Below are 17402 nucleotides of genomic sequence, written 5' to 3'. Positions count from 1 at the left end.
AATGTTCAGAATAACTTCATATTTAAAAAGTAAATATGATATACAATTCAATCTTATTTGGAAACTATTTCTAGATTATAATTCTGCACATGAAATTGTGCCACATCCAAAATTTAGGGTTTAGAGTTATATTTTAATTCAACATATAATCTACATATCAGTTACAGTATTCTTCCAATGTATTGTTCATTATTTATAGGTTTACCAGTGTTCTGTTACTGATTTCAATTCTGCTAATCAAATCATTTTTAAGTTCAATCGAGGCATGTTTTGACTATAAATGGGATATAAAATATATTAAGTTTTTAATCATGTGGTAGACTATATTAGCCATATGCTATTTTAGACTTGTTATTATTCAAGATATAACTATCTGCCCCTATTTTATTGTTTTACTGGTTTTTTTCTTTCTATTACCTGCATCATATATTCTTTATAATCTTGTAAACATATATTTGAAAAAAAATATAATAAAAAATAATTAGTATCAAATAAATTATTTCTTCCAGTATTATCATCTGAAGCTTCCCTATCACATTCATAATCAACTAGTTAGTGCTGACTGCAAAGTTAGATTGCTGATAAAAAATTCATATTATTCAGATCTAGAAGAGAGCTACCCGATTATTATTAGGTGTAAGGCTGTGCATTCTTTGCAAATGATTCCAAAAAGGTGCTTTGGAATATGCTGCGTCTGAGTGCAGCAGCTCTTGAATGCAGCCACCCCTCTTTCAGGTCGGAATTGTTTCACAGCATCTCTGTCAAAGCATTTGCAAAGCATGCAGGCGCCTCTGAGATGGCTCTTCAGAAGATTCAGTTACTGTAAATGATTGGACATTTTCTGTCCTCCGGTTTCTAAGAGTTTGCATCTCCTCAGACTTGGCAGTCAGTTCTTTTATTTAAAAATATAAAATTCTGTTCTCACCCCTATAGGTGGTATGTGTCTTCCTCAACCTCGGGTCCTCTACCAGAGGCCTGGGAGTTTGAGGGTTCTGCGCAGTATCTTAGCTGTTCCTAGCACTGCACTCTTCTGCACAGAGAGCTCTGGTGTTGGAGCCCCTCTCCCAGCTTGGGAGTCACAGCCCCAAGTGCCCCTACCACCACTGGGGCCACTTTGGCCTTCACTTTCCACATCCTCTCTAATTCCTCCTTCACGCCCTGGTACTTCTCCAGCTTCTCATACTCCTTCTTCCTGATGTTGCTGTCACTTGGCACCGCTACATCTATGACCACCGCTGTCTTCTGGTCCTTTTCTACTCCCACGATGTCTGATTGATTGGTCAGTACCTGCCTGTCTGTCTGGATCTGGAAGTCCCACAGGATCTTAGCCCTGTCATTCTCCACAACCTTCTGTGGAATCTCCCATCTGGACTTGGGAGTGCAGATGTTCCTGTACACAATGCCAGCTACTTGGCTGCACCGTTCAGTGTATGCCGTTCCTGCCTGCATCTTACACCCTGCCACTATGTTGGACTATCTCTGAGACCTCTCTGCACAGTCTGCACCTAGGGTCCTGTCTAGTGTGGTAGACCCCTGTTTCTATGGATCTGGTGCTTAGTGCCTGTTTTTGTGCTGCTCTGATCAGTGCCTCAGTGCTGTCTTAGTCCAGCCCTTTCCAGCCACTGGTAGGATTTCTCAATGTCAGCCACCTCAGCTATCTGTCAATGTTACATCCTATGCAGGATCTTGTCTTGCCAAGGCAATTCCTCTGCTTGATCTCCCTTCCATGTCTGCTGCTGCCTCCGGCATTCTCTCAACAGCTCATCTTTGGGTGCCATCTTACTGATGTGCTCCTAGATGATCTGGGTCTCATCCAGGACAGTGGCTTTGACATTCACTAGACCCCACCCTCCCTCTTTCTGCTTGGTGTACAGTCTCTGGGTGTTGGACTTGGGGTGGAAGCCTCGGTATATTGTGAGGAGCTTCCAGGTCTTCACATCAGCAGCCTCCATGTCCTCCTTTGGCCAATTCACTATACCAGCAAGGTATCTGATGACTGGCAGGGCATACATGTTGATGGCGTGGATCTTGTTCTTCCCATTGAGCTGGCTCTTCAGGACCTGTCTTATCCTTTGGTGGTATTTGGATGTTGCTGTCTTCCTTGCCTCCTCATCATGGTTCCCATGCGTCTGTGGGATCGCAAGGTACTTGTAGCTGGTCTGTATGTCTGCTATGTGGCCTGCTGGTAGTTCCACCTTATCAGTCTTAAGTACTTTCCCTCTCTTTACTACCATCTGGCCACACTTCTCCAGTCTGAATGACATCCCAATGTCCTCAATGTAGATTCGTATCAGGTGGATCAGTGAGTCGATGTCTCATTCACTCTTAGCATACAGTTTGATGTCATCCATATAGAGGAGATGGCTGATGATAGTTCCACTCTTGAACTTGTATCCAGTTCTTGTGATAATCTGGATGAGGGGGTTCAAGCCCATGCAGAACAGCAGCGGGGACAGTGCATCACCTTGGTATATGCCGCACTTGATGACCACTTGTGCAAGCTGCCTTGAGTTGACTTCTAGTGTTGCGTTCCACAGTCCCATTGAGTCCTTGAGGAAGGTCCTGAGTGTCCTGTTGACTTTGTATAGTGCCAGGCATTCACAGATCCATGTATGTGGCATTGAGTCATAGGCCTTCCTGTAATCAATCCAGGCTGTCCTCAGATTGGTCTGTCTAGACCTTGAGTCTCGGGTGACTGCTCTCTCTATGAGCAACTGGTGTTTGGAGCCTCTGGTGTTATTCCCGGTGCCCTTCTGAGCTGTGCTCATGCACTGACCTATATGGTCCTGCAGCTTGGTGGTTATGATGCCTGATAGGACTTTCCATGTTGTGGGGAGGCAGGTTATTGGTCGGTATTTGGATGGTGTTGTTCCCTTGTTGGGGTCTTCCATGATCAGCACTGTCCTACCTTGTGTTAGCCAGTCTGGGTGGGAGCCTGCTGCCAGCAGCTGGCTCATCTGTGCTGCTAGGCGTTCACGCGCTGCTGTCAGTTTCTTTAGCCAGTAGGTGTGGATCATGTCTGGGCCAGGTACTGTCCAGCTCTTCATGTTCTTGACCCACTGTTGGACGTCTGCTACTGTGATGGTGACTGGTTCCTACTCTGGGAGATTTCTGTGGTCTGCTCTGAGGTCCTGCAGCCACTTTGCACTGGTGTTATGTGTCTTCTCTTTCTCCCATATGTTCTTCCAGTACTGCTCAGTTTCTGCTGTTGGTGGCTCTGCTGTTACTGTGTTGTTGCACTGCAGTTGGGAGTACACCTTGGATGGTTCTTTGGTGAACAGGGCATTTATCTTCTTGGCCTCTGCTTCTCTAGTGCATCTCCTTAGCCTGGTAGCCAGTGCTGTGGGCCCCAGTCTCCAGGGCTTCAGATGGAGTCAGGCCTTTGTATTTTTTCAGTAGCCAAGTCTTATCCTTAATCTCCACGCCCTTCTGTAGTTCCACCAGCTGGCTAACTTCTCTCCGAGTTGCCTTGGTCTGTCTGTCTGTCTGTCTGTCTACCTATCTGGACATAATGTTGATAATAGCATTGCAAAATGAAATGATTTTGATACGTAAAATTTACAGATTCTTTTTCCCCCATCAAGGTTTATTAATTGGTTTTCCCATCATCTTAGTAATTTTGAGTTCCGTTGGAGTTGGGAAGATTGGTAAGTGTTTGGTTCCGGTATACGTGTATGCACTACTTGTGTATGTGTTTGTGTAAATTTTCATTTCTGGCAGCCATCTAGTTGGTTTGGGTTATGCTTGTTAGGACTGTGCAGTGCCTCTGTTCAAACACAAAGATGTGTTTTGGAGTATTCTGCAGTGCTTATATAGCAGCACTCCACATTTTCCTGGAAGGCATGGCTTCTGATTTCTCTCCCTCGTGATATCGGTGCCATGTGCCATTTCAGTTCACCCTAGGACCTCATTAATCCCTGGATGAAAGAGCCCAGCTGGCTTGTAATATTGGGAAATGGGTGGCTGAGCTGGATGGCATGGACTTAGCTGTGCTAACCTCATTGTCCTGCAGCATCAGGCCCAGCTCTGGAGTTGAGCCTTGCTTTGATCCATAGGAAGGCCATGTCGCTCCTCAGAAAACCCCTCTGATCTCGGGCAAGCTCTGGGGCTCTTTCCTTGGTGCTCTTTAGTAAGACAGACCACGTCTTCCTAACTCATCTGCTGCCCAGCTTTCTTCCTGACTGGCTGCCAGTAACGGTCTCAGGTATGGGGTTGGAAAAACCCAGGAGTCCACCACATTCAACCAGCTATAGATGTTCATGTGCTGGGACCTCATGTTTAAACTACTCTAATGCTACCCTTGCACTTGATCTGGTTGCCACCGTTGGTCTAAATGCTGCTGAGAGATTGCTGTTTGGGGCACTTGACCATGCACATCTTTGCTGAAGCTGCAGTGGTGCCAGTTACCTTCTGCGACAGGCTTTGGTTATGACCTCCGAGGCCCAAAGCCATTTGGGACCAGAATACCTGTTCAATTACCTCCACTAAGTCTTGATGTGCCTGGTCACTGAGATCATCAGGGAGGTCTTACCACATACATTGAGGGCTGCATAATGCCATGTGGCAGCTGTTCAAGGGGGGCCTCCTGTGTAGTGGCCTCCGTGCCCCAGAGTGTCATATTTTACACACGTGTTGGAAATTCACCTCTTTACCCAGGCTTTTCCTGTATAAATGCTGAAAAATTATTTTCTTTCTCTCCTCTGACCTTTTTAATGAATGTTTGATTTCGTGTTGCTTTACGTTATTTCAGTATATTGTTTTTACATATGTTATTGCTGTTTGTATTGTAAACTGTTATGGAATGTTTTGGCATATAATGGACGGATACGTAGATGGATAGATGATTGGGTGAATTGATGGATGGTTAGAAAAATAGATAGGCTGGCAGTCAGAGGAATACTGGTTATTTATTTATTTATTATTTAAATTTATATCACCGCCCATCTCCCCCCAAAGGGTATCCTAAGTGGTGGAAAATCCTGCAGAATAGTTTCTTTTCATATATTTTCTGACCCCTTTAAATAATTGAAGACACCTTTTTACAAGCAATTATTGTGGATTATAAGTCAAACTCCAGTCCTATATTTCCATAGTATCCTAGAAACTGTGATGCTATAAATCTCTAGAGAGCTATCTTACAAACGTGAAAGCTACCTAGTTGCCACGTATTCTTATAAGTCTTTCTTTATCTTTTTTGTGTATAGGTCAGATTGTCTTTCTGAGGATCTTGACAAACCCAGGCCTAAGTTTGTACGAGAAGTACTGGAAAAATGCATGAGGTGAGTGAGAGAGATCAGAATTTGTGCACGTCATGCTGTTTCTGTCCAGGGTAAGCAGTGTTGTGCAAGAACCGAAAAAGAGTAAGCAAAAGAAATTAAAGACAGGAGGAAATAAAAAGAAGGGGAAAGGTTCCAAACCCTGTTTACACCAACATTCACTGTATCACAGAGACTGCTTTTGATCTCTCAGCTTGTCTCCTCCCTCATTCAGCTGCAATTTCTCAGTCTTTCCGTTCTTGTTGACACATTCCCTTTTCCTTCCTATATTTCTTCTGCAATTCTGTCCTCATTCGTTCTCTCTCTATGTCCAGACCACCTCAACATGCTTCTTTTGTAATTGGTAGTTTTGTATTCATTCTACTTTGTACTCCGTCTACATTCATTCAGCATCCAGACATTTGTGACCCTATTTCTTCTTGTTTTGCCCCATATACACTCCTCGAGCAACCCATTTCAACTGCATTCAGCTTATCACTCTGTCACTACCCTGATCTCCATTCTTTATGCCCTCCTGCCATCTGATTCCACCCTCCCCATCCCCTGATCCTGCCTACAAGGAACATTGTCCATTTTATATGCGTGTTTTCACCTCCCTCTCTCTAAATTCTTACTTCCAGCTTCTAAGGTATGCTTAACAGAGTCAAAATGGCCATTTGATAGCTACTTTACCACCCACATTCCTTAATTCATCTCCACAGCAATCAGTCCTGTTCTAACCAACAATACAATACCCCATTCCCAACAGTCCCTGCTCTCACCTGGAACTAGCAGGCAGGATGGTACTCAGCTTCTCACAACATTGGCTCCATTCCAATAATCTTCTCCGGGTCTCACTTAGGAAGGTCTGTCTCTTCTTTACTTCAAATCTTGCTGTCCAAAAACAGCCTCTTATGTTCTTCCTTTCTCCCACCATTTCTTCTTTTGACAGTCCCCTTTTCTCACTGTCCTCCAATTTCCTAATCTTTAAGCACAGTCTCTGGCTGGGGAATTCTGGGAGTTGAAGTCCACACATCTTCAAGTGCCAAGGTTGAGAAACAGTGCTCTAGAACATTAACCAGTTCTCCCAGCAGGATCTTCCTCGCCGCTCACACTGAGTCATGCATGGGTATCATGTCTCCTCCTTAGGAGAGAAGTGCAGACAATTATATGGCAGTAACTCAGGTGGATAAACCCAGCCATGGCAGTTGCAAGTCTCAAGCAAATGGCAGCAATTCAACTGAAATGCCCAGTTACACTCCCACTGTTTATGTTCTTCCTCTGCAATCTGACACACGCTAAAGCCCCTCACCCTCTGATCTCATGTGCAGAGAACTTCTTCAGTCCTTTGATCTCAGCCTCTTGCCCCAAACAAAGGGGCAAGAAAGAAGCGTGAGGTGACAGCTTGCACAGCAAAAAAGGCATCTGACCAGGTCAGATGCCTTTTTTGCTATGCAAGCTGTCACCTCACGCTTCTTTCTTGCCCCTTTGTTTCCTTCAGCCTCACTGCTGTTTCCCAGAAAACCTGGCATTACTTCTCCAATTCAGCTAACTTACACTCACTTTCAACTACTATAAGACTTTCCCTTCCAGTTCTCTCCCTGCGCAGATATCCATTGAGGATACATTTTTTAAAATGACGTACTGTGAAGACAGTAAGGGGAGCTTTTATATCAAATTGCTGTTCATGCCTTTGTATCTGTTGAGTTGACTGTATGCTACAGGAAAATTAAAACCTTGAATAACTCTTTTCACCTTTTCCACTTCTGAAAGTTCAATAGAGTTTGTTGTCCTTCCTTTTTTAAGCACAGAAATTGGCAACAAGCTTTCTTCAAACGAAGAAAAGGAAAGAAAAAAGCACTGCAATTCTGAGGAAGCCCTATCTTTTCCCTATGTTTGTCTGTTATAGCATGGGCACAGCCCTAGTTCTTACGAGGAACTTTTTCTGAACATTCAGGTTCAGGGTACAGGCACTGGCTTTGGGGTACTTCAGGGGAGATGGGTGGTGGCAAAATTTGACAAACAAACAAATAAATGAATGTGCCTTTTACTGAATACCAAGTTATGAATGATTGGTTGGGTTATGCCTGTAGTTCTAGTCTGTGGCAAGAGCAACCTTCTGCAAAATCTTTTTTCTTTTTTCTTTTTTCAGGCTTTCCTACCATCAGCGAATAATAGATATTGTTCCTGCTAGTTTTTCAGTCCTGACTCCTGCAAATCCAACATGTATTTATAAATATGGAGATGAAAGTAACAGTATGTAGAGGATGATACTTATATAATTTATGCTTTAAAAAAATAGTTGGGCTGTTTGTGACAAGAAGCATTTGTTTATGTTGGAGGCCAACAACTCTATTAACTTGGGAGTGGGGTGGGGGGAGGCAATAGTAAATCCATCTAAAGAAAGCTGCTGTAGCCATGTGCAGGTATGAGGAACATAGTGTCACCCAAGGACCATCCGAAGCCCCAGTGGGCAAGATGACATAAGGGGACATTGCTTAAAGGTGCGGCCTCTTCTCTTCTGAAACACTCCTCAATGTAATGCCTTGTATGTAATGCCTTCTAGTCTCTTGCATGCAATCATTTATATTGGGTCCTGAAGATTTTCTGAAATGGTTGGTTTCTGGGGAAAAGGATTTAATGTGCTGTTACAGTGTGAACTTTGTATTTAAAAAGTGCCCAATTTTCAAAGATGGTAACTTTGCTTCTATCTTTGTGTGTAGAATCTCTTCCCGGATACAATGTTGCACTCTGTTTAAGCATTGCCATTAAAAATAAAGCAAGTAATGATGAAATCTTCACCATTCTGAAGGAGGTGCCCAATCCTAATCAGGATGATGATGATGGTAAGCCCTTCTGATACTTACCATGTCCCATTCCTAATTTCTAGTTATGGAAAGATTGCAGAACCTCAGAGAAGTTAGCTAGGTTTCAGTTAAATCTGGTACATGGCTCCAATTCCTATTTTCACACAAGAATTTGTGCTGGCTCAGCAGAATGTTACTTATCTGGGGCTGTTGATGTCCAACGCCCCTCCATACACACACACAAGCAGAAGCAAATGTGCCTTCAGTTTTACGGTACTTTAAAAAGAATCACACTACAGAAGCCGCGTGGGAAAAGGGGGAAACTGCAACTCAGGTAGGAAGAAGAACGTTTCGGATGAAGTAGGAGATTGAGACTAGGAGATTGTGGGAAAAGCCACGATTTTTCAAATACCAGCTACCATATAGCTATTAAAATAAACTGAGAATTGACTTCATCCATGAGCTAAAATTCAGTTTTATCCATAGACCTTAGTATGTGTCTGAAATCCATTCATTTTATATATACGATTTCATTTGTATTAGTGTAATTGTAAGAAAAGTCCTCACCACTTTAATTTTTTTTTAAGAAAAGAAAAGTAAAAATTCTCAGTCCTTCTCAGCCTTCACTGAATGCTCACATTGCTTACAGGGATTCAGATTTATTTGTAACTTTGTTTTCCAGATGAAGGCTTCTCATTCAATCCTTTAAAAATCGAGGTTTTTGTCCAGGCACTATTGCACTTAGCCTCAAAGTCTTTCAGTCACTCTTTCAGTGCTCTGGGAAAGTAAGTATTTATCATTAAGTATCATTAAACTGTCAGTACTTTCATATTGTTGCCATTTTATTTTTATTTGACTTGTAACGTTATGAAAAAGAGGGCAGAAGCAAAAAGGATTTTTATTTAATGACTGTTTTAAAAATTATCTAACTTGCCATTTAGAATAGGCTGATTCCTGTATAGTCTCTGATCCCTGATATCTCTCTCTCTCTCTCTCTCTGTCCATCCATCCATCCATCCCGATGAGTCTTGAATCTCAGTCACAACAAGAAGTTCCTCAGTCCTTTCTCACCTCGTGATCCACAGCAGAACATTGTCCCTGTGTACATTTAGGCCCCAAGATACAGACTAACAAGAATGACCAGTGGAGGCCCGGGGAGGGGGAAAGTCAAAAACCTTGCTGCTGGACAAGAAGAACCCTTTGTGCATTAGATTGTGCAGTGCTGGATGGAGCCTGGACACAGGCAAAATTAAAAACAAGCTCTCTGAAGAAAAAGCTGATGACTGGGTCCAATTATACAATGAGAGAATGTCAGCCCCACGATGTAGACCAGGCCAAGAAATCAACTCAACTGGAAGAATAAACTACCTTTGTTAAGATTGGTTATAGTAACAGAATCTTGCAAGTCTGTGTTTTACCTCTTCTCCTCCTGTGAATGAAGGAGGTGCCTGTCTGAGTCTTTTTTGCATACCTTCTGAGTGACTTGGGCTTAAGCCGTGTTTTTTGCCTCGTTGTTTTGGTAATAGATCTCTCCTATCTCTGTCTCACCTACAGAGAGGGGGAGAGAGAGGTCTAACGTGGGTATTGATTTTGAGGAAGAGATTTGATGCATAATTCAGTTGCTGATTACCCACAGGCTAAATTTGTAGCCAGCCAAGGTAGCAGGAACAACTGCTGTGCTACAGAGCTCTTTGTCAACATGATGACACTCTCCTAGTCTAGAAATCCAGAGTTCAGAAGGCTCTTGGGAGACAGACCAGTCCACTTCTCTTTCACTCTCCCCTCCCTATCAGTGCTGCCATTTCGATCCAAGTTGAATCACAAGGTTGCATAAGGACTGATCTATAAGAATGAATGATGTGTTGTGTTTCTTAACATCCTTTGATTATTTCATTTCTGCTCCAACAAGATTTCGAGAAGTCCTCAAAACTCTGGCTGAAAATGATGAAGGGAAGCTCCACATTCTCAGAGTTATGTATGAAGTATGGAAGAATCATCCTCAGGTAAGAGTGAATATTTATAGAGTCCTCCCTCCCCCCTCCCTCCCCCAGACAGGCCCCTGCTTGTGTGTTCCAGTTGAGGTGTGTTCCCTCCTGAATTTAAATCTCCATTGAGTTAGATTTAGTTTATGGTGTTGAGCAGAACCTGAAACCTTCTTCTTTTTGAATCTGTTCTTTCATATGACGAACACTGGAGAAGACATTTGCGTCGATATAGATGCAGTTCTTACTCTCCTCCCAGAGCAGGGGACAGGCGTCCTCTCTGCTCAGTCAGAGGAAAGGATAGACAGAAATGCTGACAGAAATCTCTGTGCCTTTTAGCAGGAGGGATATTCCAATGTGACCTTCGTGTCTCTCGGAATGGTCTTCCTGCTCCGATACTGGTAGAGAGATGCAGTCTGTGAGCTTGTTTTTCCCTCTTCCCCTGTTCTCTGCTTTGCTGTGAGAAAAAGGGGAGGATTTAAAGGTCCTCTGTTGTTCAGACTTCCCCAGAGTCTGTGAACGTAACGGCATCTGTAATTCCTGGTGGGGGAGTTACGATAAATGGCCCTCCTAACAGAGGTAACTGTGGTCTGGACAGTTTAGGCACTGATCCTGTAGGGAGGGGCGTGCTTTGGGGGACCTGCTGTAGATTCAGTTTACCAGGAACTTGGTCTGTGAGTTTCTGGGGTGACTGTTGTGCCCAGATGACACCACACACTTCTGATTAACTGAGAAAGATTTCTGCATTTCCCTCATTGTTCAGATGATTGCTGTACTGGTGGATAAGATGATTCGCACACAGATTGTGGACTGTGCTGCAGTGGCAAACTGGATTTTCTCTCCAGAGCTAGCTCATGATTTTACAAGGTAAATAAACGTAAACCACCACATAACCTTTAAAAAAAACATCTTTGGGTTGAGCTTCGAAAATCTCTAGTAAAAGTTTGATAAATTTCTTATAAAGTCTTGATAAGGGGGATCCTGCTTAAGTTAAAAATAATTGCTGAGAACAAGCAGTCTTTTGTGTATCTTTATGAAACTTGCATGCTTCTTTTACAGTCCTAGAGAATTCTGATTCTGCAATTCCTCTTCAGAGGGAGGAGTAGGAGGTGCAAGCTGTGTAATTGTCCTTGTGTTTTGGGCCATTTTATTCATTATGCTGAGAAGAACCCACGTTTACAAGTGTGCATCAGCCTTATTACTGACAAAGATCAGAGTGTTTTCTGTGAACACCAGGGTGTTCTTTGCTTCTTTTATTGCTAGATTTTATATTTGGGAGATCTTACATTCTACCATTCGTAAGATGAACAAGCATGTGATGATGATCCAAAAGGAGCTAGAAGAAGCCAAGGAAAAATTAGCCAAGCAGCACAAAAGAGTAGGTAACTTTTTTCCATGCCTGTATGAAGAAATATGGCTTGAAGCACATTTCATCAGCTACAAGAACCTAAGATTTGCTTTGCGTTGCCGAGCTAGTCAGAGATGGGCAGCAGGACCGAAAGCTGGTGACGGCTATCAATCTGTAGCGCCCATGGCTCAGGCAGTCTTGCCTTTGAATACTTTGTACTGCTGGATAACTTTAACTTCTTAAATCCCCATGGCATGGACACGATGCTTGATAAAACGTGATCAACTCCCCTATTTGGTTGAGTATGACTGATTTACTGCATATCGCTGATTTCTGTCTCTCAGTAGAGACTTACAATGTTTAAAAACAATACATCAGCATAATCTGAAACAACAGCCGAGGAACCAAACCACTCTATACAAAGAAGTGACTTTCTGAATCATGCCTGTTTAACTTCTACTAGAAAACTGTGTTGCGTGCTATTTTTTGACAAATTATGCAGCAGTGCCTTTTTCTTTTAGTTGCGTTTTCAGTCTTGAATAGCTTTAACCAATTTCGCAAATCTGCTAAATTATGTCTCTAATTGATTTCAAATTGCAGATACAAACTTTCAACAACTGAGGGGATCTCGTTAACCTCCTCCTCCTCCTCCGCCTCCTCTTAAGAGTCTTTTACCCTGTGTTTGCTTTCTGCACATTTGTGCTTCCTATTGACATTTCAACTCTTTCCCTCCAGCGTGATGATGCCCGAAGCAATGAGAGGGAAAACTGGCCCCTCGAAGAGCAGATTGAACGCTTGCAAGAAAAAGTTGAATCGGCTCAAAGCGAACAAAAAAACCTCTTCCTTGTGATATTCCAGGTAAAAGCAGACATAGTCATGGACCAGTGAAAAGGGCAATATTAGAATATTAGCATGGCTGATTGCAAAATTCTGGAACAAGTGTTTCAGCTTCATACGTTTCTAAATTAAAATTCTGTGCTTTTGAGAGCAAGTTCTTGGAAATAGCAGCTGGTTCCACGTTTGCTGACGTTGCTGTTCTGTGCTAGATTATGCCCTACTTAATTCAGAGAGGCCGTTTTGCACATGTCTTTTAACCTATACTCAAAAGGAACGTCTAGGTATCCAAAGCCAACAATTTCACTTGGTTTATTCCTTCCAGCGTTTCATTATGATCCTAACAGAGCATCTGGTACGATGTGAAACAGGAGGGACTGATGTAATTACACCTTGGTACAAGAACTGTATAGAGAGGCTGCAGCAAATCTTCTTACAGGTAAGTCTTACAGGTGTCAGAACTCATGTGGTTATTTAAAAACGAGATTATCCTGGTACAACCTATCTAAGTTTGCTCCATATTCAGATACGGAAGAGGAGCCAGTGAATACCTCCCGGAGATGAATCTATCATGTATGTTTCAGACTATAATTATGTGTCCATCATTGGCATGTTGTGCCTGTTACTAATTAAGTCACGGCACTTTCTAGATTGATACTGGGCACTTAAGACTTTTCCTTCCTTAGAACCTTAGTGATCTTGTTTTGCTGGTATTTAAGCAGCCATACTTCCTGCCATTGAATTCTGGGTACAACTGTGATCATTGTCTCTAAAGCCTTTATGTATCAGGACTGGCTTTTATCAAATATGCCTCCCAACCCTTGGTCTTTCACTGGAGATTTTAAGTAAGTAACTAAGTAGTAAGCACAAGATTCATGTCCTCTCATCTAAAATTAGGTAAGTGGCCACTGGAGAGTGGTGCTGGCATGGTTATGGAAAGTCCCGTCAAACAAAGCTTGTCAAGTAAAGACTTTTTATTTGTACAGGTTTGTAGCTGGAGATGGATTGCTGGATTTAAAAGTATGAATCTTACGAGTTCTGCTTATTTTAGACAGTGCTTTTATTGATGTGATTGTTTTCATTGTCGACTGCTCTGGAAGTGGTACCCTAACAGGTGTTAAGGAGATAATATTTTACAATGACATTTAACCTTTCACTTCTGTGTAAAAGCAGTTGGCATGTTGAAAACCTCCTGCGTGTACATGGCGTTGGAGTTCATAATTAAGATTGTTCACTCTTGTAACAGTTGAAATCCTGGTTCTGTTTTTAGTCTGGTTGACTTGAGTCGCACATAGCGTTGTCAGTATCGTTGTGCTGTAGCTATCGTACATACCGAAACTGCAATACTAAGCCACAAGTGGCAAATACAAAGAAGAGATTATCACTTTAAAAAAGATACAATGCTTTTTGTTTAATGTGCTAAGTCAAGACCATTTCCAAGCTTCACAGAAATGCTTCTTTCTGTCTGTAGCATCATCAGATCATCCAACAGTACATGGTGACCTTGGAGAACCTTCTATTTACAGCAGAATTGGATCATCACATATTGGCTGTATTTCAACAGTTCTGTGCACTGCAGGGCTGAGTAACTTTTTTTTTTCGTACAGGACTTAATTTCATCTTGTTAAGTTTAAGATGGAAACTTTGATAAGAAAGGAAAACAAAATCTTTTAATCTGAAAATACGATAACTGTGCTATCCTAGATAAACTACGCAGTGCTTGAATGGGGTGACTTTGGGCAGTAGGGGCCTTATGCTAGTTATGATTGCTGGGTGATTGGGATGGAATAATGCGTGGATTTCTAATTTTGAAATGGATTGAATGTTGACTTTGCCATAGCATCTGTTTTGTTCCCTCCTATTGTTTGTATAAAAATAAAAATAGATAATAAACAGAATTGGCTCTTTGCTTGCCTTTTGCTTATGAATGAATTCGATGATAATAATGTGAAACAAACACCAAAGCATATGAATTCGTCTTCAGGTTGCCTTTTCGTAATATTCAAAACTCTATAAGAAACTGAATCTAAAATATATGAATGGTTAAATGGTCAAATCTATGAAGCAGCCTAGACGACAGGAGGCAGACCAGATCACTGGTTTTGTCCTATTTGAGGCTTACCAATCATAGGTAGTAGAATGTTATTCTTTATGATTCAAATGCTCTACCTGGAATTGAACTTACAGTTGCTAAAGTAGGCAGTTTGTACTGCTCATTACCAATTTAAGTTGAATTAAGTGACTTAATTAAGGCTACCAAGAACTACATAGGTAAACAGCTGAAGTGGAGGAGGGGTCTCCTAATATTCAAGTGTTAGTGGCTCCAGGTAAACTATCAATCCATAGGAGATCACTTTGTGAGAAAAGCAGTTTTGACCATGAGGAGCCTGGCCAGCAACTGTTGCCTGGAAACTCAGGCACCCCGAGTGTGGCGTGGAGCTGATGAAAACTTGGTCCCTGAATTTGGGAGAGAGACTAACTTTGCAAAGTGGCTTTTTGCCTACCCGAAAAGACGAATCACACAGTAATTCCTTTCAAATCCTTTTATAGGGCACAGAAACAAATAATACATACATTTGGTATATGTGATACGTCAGAAAGCAATTAACCAAACAATAAAAACATTGATTACATGTGAGAATTGAACAATAGAAAACACTGATTCTAGATAACATTCCACAAATGGCAAATTTACAAGTTACATCAATCCCTTTCCCACCCAGGTTTGCATCTTTAAAACTTGCAAGTGTATTTAAGGACTTCTAGAATACGCTCCCTATTGTTTAGCTGCTGAAAAGGCAAATTCTCACATACCAAAAGAAATGGCCTTGGCTCATTTGTTTTCCTAAAGTTAATAAGGAGGTCTAGACTGCCGTGCAAATATCACCTTTTAAAAATGCTAATAATGAAGCCTAAATTTCCAGGCCACAACAGCGCCAACCATGTCTTTTCCAGTAGGGCCATCCAGCCTCTGCTATGGCACTACACAGGCGGCTCAGAGTAAGCGAGGCCCTCTCAGCCGCCAAGAAACAAACGGGGGGAGAAAGTCACAGGCCCCGACTCCCTGGGTCAGGTCTCTTTTTCTGCTACCTTCAGGCTCCAGTCTGGCCTATGCTTAGGTCACTTGAATAGCTCTGAGGCCCTTATGGTTGGGTGCGTGGCTTTGAAGAACACCACAGAAGAAAACTTGAATTGCTTGTAGTTCCTGCAAGAGCTCATCCGAGGCTAGAACAGAAGAAGCTGGTGAAGTCAGTGGAAAGGATCGGGGGTGGAAGCTATAGTTAGCCATGAATGGCACCATTTGGCTGGAGGTAAGTTGAGCGTTATTATAAGTAAACTCTGCCTGTGCTAGGAGGTCTCCCCAGTTGTCTTGCTGGTAGAGATAACAAAACATTTGAGATATTGCTGCACAATCCCGTTCATCCGATCCATCTGACTCCAGTGATGCGCAGAACATCAGTAGATCTGAACCCCTAGACCTTAGAAAGGTTCTTGCCAAAACCTAGCAGTGAATTGTGGGCCACAATCTGAAACCATGGTCAGGTAAACCATGTAAACGGTAGATACAGGAAGACCTCGCTTAACCACTGGTTGCTTAATAGCCATTCAAAGTTATGACAGCCTTAGAGGGGGTGCCTTACCTGCTTGTAAAGTACTTCCACCCATTGCAAAAGGTCACACATACTCCCTGTGGTCAAGTGACTGCATTTTGTGTCCTTAGCAACTGGCTCGCATTTACGACCAGTTGCCAAGCGTCCCATGATCATGTCATCTTCATTTGCTATCTCTGCCGGCTTCCCCAAAAGTCACTGGGGAAGCCAAGAGGGAAGGTTGGAAGCGGAGGGGAGGGGAAACCTTTTGGCTGGCTGCAGGAACACAACTCATATCCTGAACATTTCTTTGTTCCTGCAGCACCATGAAGGATTTCTCCTCTGTACATGGAGGGGAGGGGAAACCCTTTGGCAGGCTGAAGGGAGGGAGCTCAAATCCTGAAGATTTGAGCTTCGTTCTTGCAGCCCCATGAAACAGATTTCCCCTCCATACAAGGAGGGGAGGGGAAACCCTTCGGCAGGCTGCAGGAACAGAGGTCAAATCCTGAAGATTTTAGCTGTGTTCCTGCAGCCCCACGAAGGATTTCTCCTCCCCTCCATCCACTCCACTTCCAACCTTCCTTCTTGGCTTCCCCATTGACTTTCTTGGGGAGCCGGCACAGAAGATTGCAAATGGTGATCAAATGATCGCAGAGCGCTTGGCAACCGGTCGTAAATGTAAGCTGGTTGCCAAGCACCAGAAATTCCATCACATGATCACGGGGGTGGTGTGACATTTCACAATGACCAGAAGTGCTTTACAGGCTGTAAAGCACCCACTCCAAGGCTGTTGTAACTTTGGTCGTTAAGCGACCAGTCATTAAGCATGGACTACCTGTATCTACCACAAGGACTACCTGTATCTACGCTTTACAGGTTTTCCTGATCTCTAATTCTGTTAGGATGTTGTAAGTTTCCGTGACTAGTACACACATGGGATCAAACTGGTTGAATGCTGGCCAGCTTGTGGTAGCAGCACCCCTATGGCCACATCGGAAGCATCAGTTTCTACAATGAAGGGTCGTGCATGGTCTGGATGGGTTTTGATGCACAAGTTGTCTTTAAGCTCCAAAAGCCTGCTATGCATCTTCATCCCAAATGAAAGGTGTTTTCTTGCACAATAGATGAATCAAAGGTGTAGCGAGATCTGCAAAGCCCAGTATAAAATTTCTATAATTGATGAAGCCAAGCAAACGCTGAACTAAATCTTTAGGTCTGTGTGGAGGTTGCCAAGTCAGAAGTGCTTTTACTTTATCAGGGTCCATGGTGACGCCATCTGAAGAAATGCAGTGACCCAAGAAATCAGTAGTCATCTTCTCAAATTCACATTTCTCAAGTTTGGCAAAAAGATGATTCCAATTGAAGCGAATATTTGTAGCTCAGGGTTGAACTGTGGAGTCCTTGGTGCTCTCTGAGCCTTGTTTTCTTGCAGACGTTTCATTGCCAGACTAGGCAACATCTTCAATGCGAAGGGGGAGTGGGCCTTGCTCTCAGTTTATATACCGTGGCTTGCCCTGCTTGTGTTGGTAGGGGTGTTGTTCTCTCCTTGGGAGTTCCTTGACTGGGCTGTTGTTTGCTGCTTGGTT

The 17402-nt window shown here is 42.8% G+C and overlaps 1 protein-coding gene across 2 annotated transcripts in view; it reads left to right on the top strand.

The window, feature by feature from the left end:
• Nucleotides 1-14108, top strand: part of NCBP1 (nuclear cap binding protein subunit 1) — a 28883-nt gene extending 14775 nt beyond the window's left edge. Inside the window, exons 13-23 of one of the 2 annotated variants that reach the window (XM_063294794.1) lie at nt 3585-3647; nt 5205-5279; nt 7408-7511; nt 7979-8101; nt 8745-8847; nt 9972-10065; nt 10808-10911; nt 11308-11422; nt 12128-12250; nt 12552-12665; nt 13698-14108. In XM_063294794.1, the coding sequence (XP_063150864.1) occupies nt 3585-3647; nt 5205-5279; nt 7408-7511; nt 7979-8101; nt 8745-8847; nt 9972-10065; nt 10808-10911; nt 11308-11422; nt 12128-12250; nt 12552-12665; nt 13698-13811 (1132 nt within the window). In that variant the 3' untranslated portion in view covers nt 13812-14108. Of the gene's footprint in view, nt 1-3584; nt 3648-5204; nt 5280-7407; nt 7512-7978; nt 8102-8744; nt 8848-9971; nt 10066-10807; nt 10912-11307; nt 11423-12127; nt 12251-12551; nt 12666-13697 lie in introns of those variants that run through there. The other variant, XM_063294795.1, reaches the window with a different exon arrangement.
• Nucleotides 14109-17402: the final 3294 nt, after the last annotated feature.

Source organism: Candoia aspera, chromosome 2, assembly GCF_035149785.1.
Source record: "Candoia aspera isolate rCanAsp1 chromosome 2, rCanAsp1.hap2, whole genome shotgun sequence".
Classification (NCBI taxonomy): Eukaryota; Metazoa; Chordata; class Lepidosauria; order Squamata; family Boidae; genus Candoia; species Candoia aspera.
The sequence above is the reverse complement of the archived record's forward strand: the minus strand, read 5'-3'. Positions and strand labels throughout refer to the sequence as shown.